The sequence below is a fragment of the Aptenodytes patagonicus genome, chromosome 9 (genome assembly GCF_965638725.1).
Source record: "Aptenodytes patagonicus chromosome 9, bAptPat1.pri.cur, whole genome shotgun sequence".
Classification (NCBI taxonomy): domain Eukaryota; kingdom Metazoa; phylum Chordata; class Aves; order Sphenisciformes; family Spheniscidae; genus Aptenodytes; species Aptenodytes patagonicus.
The window spans coordinates 1,762,548-1,775,034 of NC_134957.1; the positions used below are offsets into that span (position 1 = coordinate 1,762,548).

General features: G+C 47.1%; 1 protein-coding gene across 5 annotated transcripts in view; it reads left to right on the forward strand.

The window, feature by feature from the left end:
* The window catches only part of DOCK11 (dedicator of cytokinesis 11), a 90,394-nt gene that overhangs the window by 28,379 nt on the left and 49,528 nt on the right, over nt 1-12,487 (forward strand). For all 5 annotated transcript variants that reach the window (XM_076346896.1, XM_076346902.1, XM_076346898.1 and 2 more), the window contains exons 8-19: nt 1,335-1,512; nt 1,963-2,042; nt 2,606-2,689; nt 4,755-4,895; nt 6,552-6,761; nt 7,145-7,267; nt 8,275-8,357; nt 9,936-10,058; nt 10,240-10,316; nt 11,477-11,661; nt 11,765-11,830; nt 11,998-12,090. In XM_076346896.1, the coding sequence (XP_076203011.1) occupies nt 1,335-1,512; nt 1,963-2,042; nt 2,606-2,689; nt 4,755-4,895; nt 6,552-6,761; nt 7,145-7,267; nt 8,275-8,357; nt 9,936-10,058; nt 10,240-10,316; nt 11,477-11,661; nt 11,765-11,830; nt 11,998-12,090 (1,443 nt within the window). The remainder of the gene's footprint in view (nt 1-1,334; nt 1,513-1,962; nt 2,043-2,605; nt 2,690-4,754; nt 4,896-6,551; nt 6,762-7,144; nt 7,268-8,274; nt 8,358-9,935; nt 10,059-10,239; nt 10,317-11,476; nt 11,662-11,764; nt 11,831-11,997; nt 12,091-12,487) is intronic.

The window sequence follows — 12,487 nt, forward strand, 5'->3', positions numbered from 1 at the left end:
CGTGCCCCTGTACTCGGCCCTGGTGAGGCCGCACCTCGAATACTGTGTTCAGTTTTGGGCCCCTCACTACAGGAAGGACGTTGAGGTGCTGGAGCGTGTCCAGAGAAGGGCAACGAGGCTGGTGAGGGGTCTGGAGAACAAGTCTTCTGAGGAGCGGCTGAGGGAACTGGGGTTGTTCAGCCTGGAGAAAAGGAGGCTGAGGGGAGATCTCATCGCTCTCTACAACTACCTGACAGGAGGTTGTAGTGAGGTGGGGGTCGGTCTCTTCTCCCAAGTAACTAGCGATAGGACGAGAGGAAATGGCCTCAAGTTGTGCCAGGGGAGGTTTAGATTGGACGTGAGGAAAAATTTCTTCACTGGAAGAGTGGTTAAACATTGGAACAGGCTGCCCAGGGAAGTGGTTGAGTCCCCATCCCTGGAGGTATTTAAAAGACGCGTAGATGAGGCGCTTAGGGACATGGTTTAGTGGGTGGTGGTGTTGGGTTGATGGTTGGACTCGAAGATCTTAGAGGTCTTTTCCAACCTTAACGATTCTATGATTCTATGACTTATGACCTGCAAAAGGCTTGTAAGGATTTAGGAGCAGGTATTTGTACAGGGCTTAAACCTGGGTTTGCTTTGTTATGCTGAGAGTGAAGTGCAGCAGTGGATTGCTGCTGTGGCTTCTGCCGTTGCTGTCTCTGCAGAAGCTTCAAGCACCGAGTGAGTGTGGTGGAGCGGGTACAGGGCAGCTTAAATTACTCCAGCGGTTTGCTACAGCATGGATGAGTCAGAGCTGTGCATTTCTGTTTATCTTTCTGAACACAGTAAAAGCAGTAGTGCACATGCCTTAGTGATGTACAGGATGCACTTCCCAAGTTGCATCAGATTTGTCTTGGCTTCTGGTTGGAAAATGCTGTTTAAAGGCCAGCAGAGCTCAGAAAAGTTGCGTTGAACCACTTACTTTTAAGATGGATGCCTCTAAGTGTCCTGGAGTGCAATGTTACTTACTGTGTCAGACAAATCCAGTTCCTGGCTTCTCTGGGTAAATATTAAAGGTCTGACAACACAAGAAGGAGCTTGCTCCTGCTCCTCAGTGCAACATCTGTGGTTCAGTCTGGCTTTCTTCCCCTTTCAGAGTAGCTGGCAACCATGGAGCTGCGTACTGCTTGATCGCAGCCGTGAAGCCCTTTGTGATTACTGCAGGAGAGGCACTGTGTCAAGGAAGGTGCTTGCATTGTATTTCATGGTATTTCAGTTCAGGATGCTTTCACAGACAGGAGCCTTACGGCAGGTACTGTGCCGAGTCGCTGAGGAAAGTGTAATACAAATCTTGCTCTTTCTTGTTTGTTTAGTGTCCCAAAATGCGCCGTTATGCATTTGAACTCAAGACAATAGACAAGTACAGCCACTATCTCGCAGCTGAAACTGAGCAGGAGATGGAAGAGTGGCTGGTGACTCTGAGAAAGATCATTCAGAGCAATACTGAGAGTTTGGTGCAAGAGAAGAAAGATACTGTGGAATCTGTGCAAGGTCAGTTTATAAATAAACACTTACCTTCACCCTTCTCCAGCAGGATGCAAGCAGTGTGCCTGGAGAAGTGTATACTTTTCTTTCTGGATTAATCACAAGAATTGTGGCTGATACATGATATCATGCGAAAAGGCTTAGTATAATGTAGACAATAGTCTGAGGAATAAAAGTGGAGGGAAACGTGACCCTTTCTCTGGATGGGAAATCCATGGCAAAGTTTCAAGACTCCTGGAAAATTGGCTCCGTGCTGAAGTTCTGCTTTGGAAAGACCTAGCAGGCTGTAATAGTACACTCTGGTACTAATAATGTATGGAAAAATCTTACTCCTGAGGAATGGAAAAGTCTCCATAAACTGTTTCTGTGCTATTGTAAGCAAATATTGCAGGATGCTTTCTCGGAGAGCGGTGCTTCTGCAATTTTTTTGAACATCTGTTTTTTGTGTCCTTGCAGATGATGAATCAAGCACACAGGGAAAATCAGAGAGCATCCTGGAGAGCCTGGAGAGAAGCATGCATCCGGAGCTGATGAAGGTATCGTGTTTGCAGAGATCACTCTCCCAGCCCAGAGCTAGTTCTCTCCACCATGTCTATACAAGGGGTTTTCCACTTACTATGTCTTCAGCTCTGGGGGAGCTGGGCAGGCACCAAGTGCTGCTGGGGTCTCTGTTATCTCACCTGCCTGCCGCATGGATGGAGCTCCATGGTTTGAGTCTGCACACTCCTCACCTCCAAGTGTGGGGCCCTTAAGGAAGAACCAGACTTAGAGCGAACGAAGGGCTGTTGTGGTTGGTACTGCTCATTCCTGCTCAGCATGGGTGACCATCCTGGCCGAGGGGCAGTTAGGTGGCAGCCCCCTCCTATATGATCCAGAGTGTGGTTGTCTACTTCTGTCTGCTTTCTCATTTGTCAGAGCCACATCACTTTGCTGTCATTGCACCATGTTGGTGACTACAGCTGAGAAGCCTTGCATCGTCTTACATATCACAAAGGGAACCTGAAAAATATTTATTTTGTTTTGCTTCCATTCTTTCCGACTAATGAATGTTTGCCTCTGTGTGGCCAGGCAGTAATATCAATGCTTTCCTTTATCCTAGTACGGAAGAGAAACAGATCAGCTGAACAAACTGAGCAGAAATGATGGAAGACAAAACCTCTTTTCTTTCGACCCAGAAGTCCAGGTAAACGTTCCCATGTTTGCAAATGTGAGGTTTTGCTCTCTGTAAGAGCTCCCTTGGTGTTGTGCCTCCCTGTTCCCTTGCACGGCCACAGCGTTCGCCTGCAGAGGCAGTGTGTTTTTCAGTGGATTGGAGAACAGAAGTGCAGCCCATGTCCCTATCAGTGGCAGCTGAACAAGATGCCAATGCTCAGGTGATAACTCAGATAAAGGGAGGACTCGCAGCAGCCCCACACATGGCCTCCCTCCAGCTTTGCTGGCTTCTGTGTGATGCATCTCGATGTTGCTGGATTTCAAACCCATCACCTGGGCCTCTGGGAGGTTCTCATGGTTGCAGAAGCGGTAGAAGTGGTATTGCAAGGACATCTGCAATGCTGCATGGGCTCAGCACGTCTGAGTAGGGAGTAGTGACGTTAAAGACCATGATAGGGTTTTACAAGGAAAGCCTCAGTCTTCAGGGATTTTTCAAATGTAGGGGACATACAAACAGAAAAAAAGACCCCATGATGTTCTAATGCACTGGAGTAGGGTTTCATTGACTATTGGCTTGTTTTCTTCTCAGCTTTGATGTCTTTGCTGAGCTCTCTGTCAAGGTCCAGGTGTGGGATTTCAGTGGAATGAGCTGCAATTGTTAACACAGTTGTAGAGAATTGTTCCAAGTTATTTCATAGTTTCTGGTTCTCCTTCTGGCATGCTTTGGCTTGTTCACACCTGCGAAAAAGAATATTCTGGTTTAACAAGGGAATGTAATTAGTCTTTAAAAGGTTTAGTTGTACAAAATGAGCTTTTCTCTTGGCTCTTCTTTAAGGTCTTTAACATGAAGAAGATAAGCATCCAGGAGGCTTTTTTTTTTTAAAGAGAAGCTTTGAGAAGTTTCCTATATTCTAGTCAGATAATAAAAATGGAAATATTATTCAGCGTGGAGTATCTAAGATATCTTTTTTACCTAACCAAATGGTTAGGCTGAATTCACTGCCCTCCCTCTATACCCAGAGCTTTTCATTCTGGTGTGGGTCAGTCGGATCTGCTATAACACTGGGCATTCAAAGTCACTGCCCCAGTCAATGCTGGTGTGTACGTGCGTGCTTGTATGCCTGGTGCTAAGGAAACTGGGAGCAGGAACATATTCCTGCAGCGTACTTTCCTCATTGAAAGGAAATAGGGGAAACAATGGGAAGAGTTTCCCAGAATCGGATTAACAATTGCAGCCTATTTTGCTGAAATTACTTGATTGTGAGATATCAGCACCCTACGTTTGGCAGGCAGGTTTCTGCAGGATCTGAGGGGGAAAAACGAATAGGACTGTGCCAGATTGTCACCAAGAGATGTGCTGGTATTTAGGGGTGTTTGGTAGCTCTGTGTCCCCAGTGCCCAGGACGATGGGTATGGTGAAGGCTGAGGGTCCTTATCTGGCTGATGGTATTTCGGTCACATACGTGTCTGCTCTCTGGGAAGGACGGATGTCGAGGCACAGACCAGGCATGGGTGTTCTGGGTTAGGAAGGAGGTGATTATAATCAAGACTGTTTGGATTTCCCAGTCGGCCCTGCAGACAGACTTTGTTGTTTCTAACCATGCCGGTTATTGCTGTGCATCTAGAAATGCCTTCCAGTTTGAGATGTTGTTCACGATCCCGACGGCATGTGCCTTCTCTCTATTTCAGGCACAGGGACCATCTCTTAAACTAGTCAAATCTTCAAACTGGAAGATACTTTTCTGAGTGTAACAACAGCTTATGTTCCACTTTCTTCCCCAAGCTCTAAATGCTGTTTGGGAAAGTCCCCAGGGTTACAGCAAAGCAGGAAGGAACTGAAATCATACTGAGGCTTAGTTTTCTGTGCTCTACAAACCAGATTGCTAAAAATTGATACATCCCCATGAATTCATGTCCTGAATACATTTGTGTAACATCACCAAATGGCATTCATTTGTGAATGTCTTGTACCTTTTGTACCACTTTAAAAAAAAAAATTTGGTTAAGATAGCGTTGGCTGTAATGTGATCCCTTAACGTTATTCAGGGGGTTATTTTCTTTTTTAATGAGACCAGATTTGTTTGTTTGCTGTCTAGAGGCTAGACTTCTCGGGGATCGAGCCAGATGTGAAGCCATTTGAGGAAAAGTGCAGCAGGCGCTTTGTGGTGTGCTGCCAGGACCTCTCCCTCAACCTCCTTGCTCAGCTCAGCGACAGGTCGGAAGGAGGACCCACCAATGTAAGGGGAGCTCTGGCATGTCCTGCTTTGTCGTCTTTCTCCTCACCAGCAAGAAGAGCCCTCGAAAGATTAATCTGGGTGGATAAAAACATCCCATTTTGCCATGAGCTCCAATGGGACCTGGGCAAACAGTGGCTGCTGGCCCAAGGTCATTGCAGGATTTGTCTGCCTTGGTATTTTGGTGTTCCAAAAATGTGTTTGGGGACAGGGTCTGTCCCGACATGCCTCAGCCTGCCAGGAACTGGGAGTGCTGGGAAACCAGCAGCTCAGAGGCATAGGGAATGGGGAGCGTGTGTCTACCACGTTCTGGTTCCCTGTGAAAGTCCTGTTGGTAAATGATTAAGCTCCATCTCCAATCCACTCACTGCTGTGTTTTATTTCATTTCCCCTAATGGCAAGGGATTTCCCTGTTCTGAAACCTTCTTCTGACTCCAAGCCTAACTGTATTCACAGACACTTTATTTTATTCATTTGTTATTGTGCCAAAGTTGTGCCTTAGCCTAAAAAGCTCTTCCTTGTATTTTCTGAGCCTCTGATGTCTGTAGACAGCTATGACCTCTCTCCTCAGCCTTTGTTCTGCTAGGCTGAACAGACCAGGCTCCTCCAGTCTTTCCTCCCAAAACGTAATCCCTATTATCATGTCCTGCATTTGCTCTGGCTGGAGACAAGCCTTTATGCAAGGGTGCCAGAGCAGCAGATAGCATCACAGGGGAGGCAGCAGCACTGGCACTGACCGCTCCCTGCTGATCGTACTTTGATGCCTGTTAGAATTGCAAAGGCTTTTTTGTGATGGTTTCACGTTGGCAGCTCACAGCTAGTACACCAGGCTCGTTCTCCTTGGCAACTCCCAGCAGATGAATACGTCGCTGATAGTAGAGATTCTTGTTATTCATCCTTAATCAGGCCCAGAGTTAGACCTAATCAGCACATTTGCCTCCAAGTTATGCTGTAATGTCTTGGACACACTACAGTCTTATCTTCAGGCCTTCGCTTTTATCTTTACGTGGATGCGTGCCTACTGGGATCTTTGAATTAAAAATACATGGAATTGTTGCCACTTGCCTTGTGCTGTCGAGGTCAATAGCTACAAACGAGTTGGCAGATTTTGCACATGCAGTTCCTCAGCAGTGTTAGCCTTGCTATTAGTTGTAGCAAAGCCTATAACTTTGCTCCTGTGCCACGCGGCATATATCAGCTGAAGAACATTTTGAGTATCTTGCAGAGTTGATTGACTTTGGACAATAAGTGAAGTGGTCTTTAGCATGTGAACATGCTAATCAATCTTAAGTTGATTTCTTTCTCATTGCAAAGGATAAACAGCACTAACTGATGGATTGGGGTCATCTTTTCTTCCTAACTTTATAGTTTATCATTTATATAAAAAACCCTATGGATTTCATTCTTTATATTTCATTGATGGTTTTAAAGTAGCTTTGTTCAAATTGACTAGATCAAAATGCAAGAAGATGCAGGTTTTATGTATTTATAAGGCAAATGAACATGGATTGTCTGTAAGAATTCTGTAAAATGCTGGTGTACGAAACTAAAGGAAAAACAGATGCAGAAGGCAAGCCTAGCAGGGAAGGCAATGCATGTGAATACTCTTGAACCTGTACTGTGCATTTTTTTGACACGTATATTCAATCAAATTTCCAGGTTGAGCCCTTTTTCCTAAGCTTGGCATTATTTGACCTGAAAAATAATTGCAAGATTTCAGCTGACTTCCACGTGGACTTGAACCCGCCGTCTGTCCGTGACATGCTGCTGGATAACTCTGCATCCGGAGCAGAGGGCACCAAGGGACGTTCACCGGGCGAGAGCCTTGTGCATGGAGTCCCTGAGTCTTGCCTGCGCTACATAAAACGGGTGAAGAACTGACTTTCTCCTCTTGTTCTGTATCTCTGTTGAAGCTGTGGCTGTTCAATAGTGTTGCGGTGTGTTGTTATCCACTGTGTGGAGAAGCAGAAGTCAGCTTTTCTCTTGAGCTGTGGGGTTTTGTCATGTTTTGGTCAGTGTCTCAAGCTGATTACCACTTCGGACTCACTGGCAGCGATAGGCAAAGCACCAGGTAGAGTTTTTCATGACTTGACCATGCTCAGGTCTTGTGAGCCCCCATGGCCCATCGGCAGCAGCAACCAGAGCAGGGTCTGTGTGGGTTGTGAGAGGGGACAGCAAGATGATTGGGGCCAAACCCAGCAGTGTGCGTAGGGTGTCCTGCTCTCTGACAGCCTACTGTCTATCTATTGCAGGGGGTTTTCTCTGTGACTGACCCACACGTGGAGATCTTCCTGGTGGCCCGCGTGGAGAAGGTGCTGCAGGGCAGCATTACGCACTGTGCAGAGCCGTACATGAAAAACTCGGACCCGGGGAAGGTACTGGATGGGGCCGTGAGAGTATTTGCTTAGTGATGCTGTCTTCTGCTGCAGGGAGTAGTGTGGTCTGAAACATGGGTTGTTTCTGCTGCTCTTTAGCTGCTTTCTGGCAAATACTGGTCTTCATCCATTCTGCTGCTTGCACTGTTCCCAGGCTGGCATCAGCTGGGCTGTCCTGGGAGAATCGGTTCCTTCCCCTGGAAGGAGGCAGAGGATTTTTAGAAAGCTCCAAGCAGTTGGGGCAGGGGGACCTTTCCCCATTACACTTCAACAAGGCAAAGCCTGGGCTGGCAGCAAAAAATTGGGACACTTCATCCCCAGAGAAAGGGGCTGCACTGCTACATGGTGCTACACACAGTGTCTTGGACTGGTCCCGGCTCACACTGGCTGGGAACAGCAATGTTTTAGTAGCAGCAGAACATGGGCTTCACCCTCTATTCTGCTCACCCTGCCTCTGTCTTGCTCTGTGCAGAGTGCCATGATCATATGGGAGAACTTACGCAAAGGGTGGTCATTGGTCCTGGTTCTGCTGGCATCAGTCTCTGCGTGCCAGGTGGAGCTGATGCTGCCTTGCTGCAGCCAGTCAAAATTAGTCCCTTGAAAATCAGTGTATGGAAAACCTGGTATGTGATGGCATTCCCTTGGCACACTTTGTAAACCTGTACAGGATGAGCCAATTACAGTCAGTTTTGGAAAATAACTACTAATACCCTTTGGAAAATAAAATACTAATACCCTGACAGTTTAATGCAGAATCAAGAGGAGTTTTAATATGACTGTGCCCACAACATGTTTGCTATTGCTTTGCAAAAGTAATAAATGTGCATGTTGTAAAGTGACAGACATGTCTATCAGCTGCTTCAGCGACTGTTGTGCTGTGTGCCTGGGGAGCTGTGCATTGTGGAATACGGAGAGTTTCTTCTCCCTGGAGACTACAGTGCTCTTTACTTCTTCTCCAAGGCAGCATGGAAGCCGTGGCACACGCTAATCTCTCTTGTGTTTTGCAGACTGCCCAGAAGGTCCATAAGGTGGCCAAGCAGGTGTGCAGCCGTCTGGGGCAGTACAGGATGCCCTTCGGCTGGGCTGCCAGGTTAGTCACTTCGGACTGCGCTTTGGCCATGGCAGGAGCTGCCGCTGCAAGTTATCTGGGACATGATCCAGCCAAGTGGGCGAAGGGCCAAGTGACTGGAGTCAGTGAAGTTGCAGCCGAGGGCAGAAACTGGCTCCGATTCCCAAGACAGAATGGGGATTGGCCTGAAATGCTCTATCTAGAATTAGAAACAAAATATTAAAAAGTAAACAGTGCTGGGAAGACGGTAACCTTCCTGCTGACCTGTAGCTACTGCTATCAGGGCAGATCATTCCTGGGGATGAATCACCCCGTACCGTGCTACCGCGGGAATCGGTGCAGAAATCCCTCCTGGCACCAGCCATTGCCAGGGACAGGATGAGAGTGGAGGACCTCCTGGCCTGGCAGCGGCAATCAGCTGGGGTTTGTCTCCCATCTTAGACTCTGCTTTAATTAACGTTCTTGGGAATGACTGGAGGTAGTGATCCTGTTCCCCACTGTTCTTTTACTGTGACTGATACAGTACATCAGTGCTAACTCCCTTAAATCTCATGTCAGAGGAAGGCCTGAAGGCGAGTTCATCCTTCTGCCACTGCCTCCTATTGCTAAATTGCTGTTTGGTGCTGACAAAAGGGATAGTAATGACATGGGAACACCAGACGACTGTCACAGTGGGCTGGGATTTGGTGGTATACAGCTTGCAATGTGTATTCTTAGACTAAACTGGGCTAGAATAGAATAGAACTGGATTTTCCTGTGACACTGACTGCTCAGCTTCAGGATGGTATTTCTGGGATGCAGCTCGCTCCCGGGAGCCGGCACACAGCCTGCGCAGTGCCTCAGCCCTCTTTGAAGTGGTGCCTCAGCCCAACGGTGGGCTCTGTGTGTGCATTGACTTTGACGGGCTTCAGATTTGCTCCTGCTGGGTGAAGAGCTGCATCTGGAGACCAAGGAGTTGAGTGTCCAACAGCCTGGTGTGGGGAGCTGTGTTGCTCTGCATCCCTGGAACAGTTTCCCTGTGGGTTTCAGAGGAAGCTGTTGGCACAGAAAGGGAGTATGGATGCTTTAATGTTCCTGCTGTACACAGACACCCCCAGCCTTTATAGTCAAATGCAAAGGTGCTGGTACTCATCCAGGGCAGAGTCCAGTCTCCTGCTCTGGGTTCAGGAGGAAGCTGATGTATGTCCTGAGGCTGGTCTTCATTGCACAGTCCTTTCCTAGGAGGATTTCTGTGCTCTGACCCCATGTGCAACTAGGAAGATACTTTACCAGTTGGTGTTAGTGGGAGGGGATTGAAGGGCGTTTGTGATTGTGGACCAGGCTTGGAGCTGGGCTGGGTGTGTAATTCTCACCTGGCTGGAGAGAAGGGAAATGGGTGATGTTCCATCCAATTTTATGTGACACGTTGGATTGTAGTCTGTGTGGGGTCTAAGCACCATGTGAGGATGGGAGGGTGATCGGGAGGTCTGGCGGTATTCAGAGCAGTCACAGGCCAGTGAACCTCTCGCCTGATAAACTGCCCTTCAGCCTGATGTGTCAAAGACCTCAGTGTCTGCATATTTACCAACATTTAAGAAATGTGTCTCTTCTTTTCTGCAGACCAGTGTTCAAAGACTCCCAGGGCACTCTTGATGCCGAAGGAAAATTCTCGCCTCTGTACAAGCAAGACAGCGGCAAACTCTCAAATGAAGATATGCTGAAGCTTTTAGCAGAGTATAAGAAGTAAGTGTAAGAGACTGGTGCAGAGGCTGAGCAGGCATTTTAATATACATTTTTAAACAGTTAAGCATAAACATGAGATGACAATTTCTAAAATACTCAGAGGGTAACAAAAAGCCCTGCTGATGTGTTCAGCACCTGAATTTCCAAGGTTCACACTCTTGTTCCTTTCTCCCTAATGCAGACCAGAGAAGACAAAACTACAGGTCATTCCAGCCCAGTTGAATATCATCATCAAAGACATCCCGCTAGACTTCACAAGTAAGGATCTTGGATCTTAAAATAAATGCTGATGGCTCTAGCCTCAGGAGTTAATACTTCTATGGGGAGTTCTGCTGTTTCATTAACAAGAGTATCTCGGGGCTGCAATGAGAAATGAGTAATTTGGCACAACCATGGGCTTGTAAGTCTTTCCGATGGATGCTGTGGAGGGATGTGGTCCAAGTGCAGAGGTTTACCTGAGGGGTGCATCTGCTTTGCAGTTTGGCCATCACATCCTAAATCTAAAGGAAGCCACCTGCCTGCTTTTGCTGTTATTATTACACCAATCTCATATAACGTTTTTGATCCATAACACCAGAGGACTTCACAAACATGGTCAGTGTGATTCTTCACTTCGCATTTAAAGAAACTGAGGCAAAGAAAGGACTCATGATGTGTTCACTGTCACCCCATGGGCCTCCTATTACGGGTTCTGTAGTCCGGTCCCCTGTCCAAAAGGCTTTTCTAGTGGACTTAATTATTTTGTTCTTTGAAAGGCCATCACTTGAGATGAACTCTCCCTCATGGCTGTAAGTCTCAGCGAATTAGGCAGGGCTTGCACGTTGGTATTTGGAGGCAGCAGAACCGTCAAACATCTTTCTGAAGTAGAGAGTGGAAAAGGACTGATGTAGTGGGTCTGACGCAATTTGAGACGTCAGTCTCAAGCCATCATCTCAGTAGCCTGTCTGCTTCAGTCAGGTGATGTTTGCATGATTTATAAAACAGTAACTTAATGGGTCAAATTCCTGGAAGACTCAAGGTGCAGGTCCTGGACAGAGCAGCCATCCCTGCCCAGACATGGGTCATTCACCTGACCCTCTGACTTCACCCAGAGCTACAGGAAAGTGCCGCTTCTGCAGTCCCCATTGGCAAGGAGAGCAGAGCCCCACGGTGTCCGTGCACCCGTCTTTTCTTGGTATTGCTAATGCAGTTGGGGACCACAGATGTTGCATGATCAAGGGGAGAATTTTCCCTTAGTCATTTCAATGGGAGTGGTCCAAGTCCTGCTGCCTGGTCAACACACACAATCCTCTGATGTGAAGAGAACTGGATGCTCAAGAGCAATGGCAGAGTTTCGGACCCATGAATTTCCTTTCACATGGGCAGTACTTCCCATGTTTGTGGGGTGTGTGCTTATCCAAGCTTTCCTTCTCTTCTAGATTGTGTCACAGCTTCTTATATTCCTATAAAGCCTTTTGAGAAGAGCTGTGAGGACATTGCAGTTGAAGTGGAGGAGCTTGTCCCAGAAGTTGCAAAGTACTGTTATCCTTTCACTGTCTACAAAAACCACCTCTACGTCTACCCCTTGCATTTGAAGTATGAGAACCAGAAGGTGTTTGCAAAGGTGAGTGACCCAGAGAGCAGGCTCCAGCCAGATTCGGTGTGGTCTGGGGTGATGCTGCTGACCTATAGCAATGGCTCATCCTCCATGTTCTTCCCCGTTTCAGGCAAGGAATATTGCTGTCTGTGTTGAGTTCAGGGATTCAGATGAAGCTGATGCCAGGCCATTAAAGGTGGGTACCTGTTATTTCTAGGGCCCTGGGGCTCGCTGCTGTGTACTGTGTGCCAGCCAGGCTGAGCAGGACAATAAGCAAGCACTGAGTTTCCATGCTGTTTTAATTTGGCTGGCTAATTTAGGGTGGCAGCAACCCTGAATCTAGCTCTTCATTTGTGTTTCCAGTGTATCTATGGCAAACCTGGAGGCCATCTCCTGACCACAAACGCCTATGCTGCCGTGCTGCATCACAACCAGAGTCCGGAGTTCTACGACGAGGTAAAAATGAAATGGTGGGAAAAAACAGATTTTCCTGGATGCTACAAAGCCAAGGGGCCTTTCAGGTTATCTCTTTTTTCCAGGGCTGGGTGAAATACAGGTAAAAATAATCGTCAGCCCTTTGCCTCAGTAGAAGGGCTCAGCAAAGCCAGAGACTTTGTCAATTTTTAATGCCAGTTTGTTTTCTGCTGCCTTTACTGTCGCGCTTTGTGCACTCCAGTCACACACCCCCATTAATAAGTAATGTGAAAATGTGATGAAAATGTTAGCCAGGAGTTGTTTAAGGTGGGTAAGAAAGAATGTGTCTTGTGTAACTGCATACAACATAGCATTTGTGAAATAAAATAAAACTCAAAATATTACTCCACGATTAAAAATACAGTCTTATCTATCATGA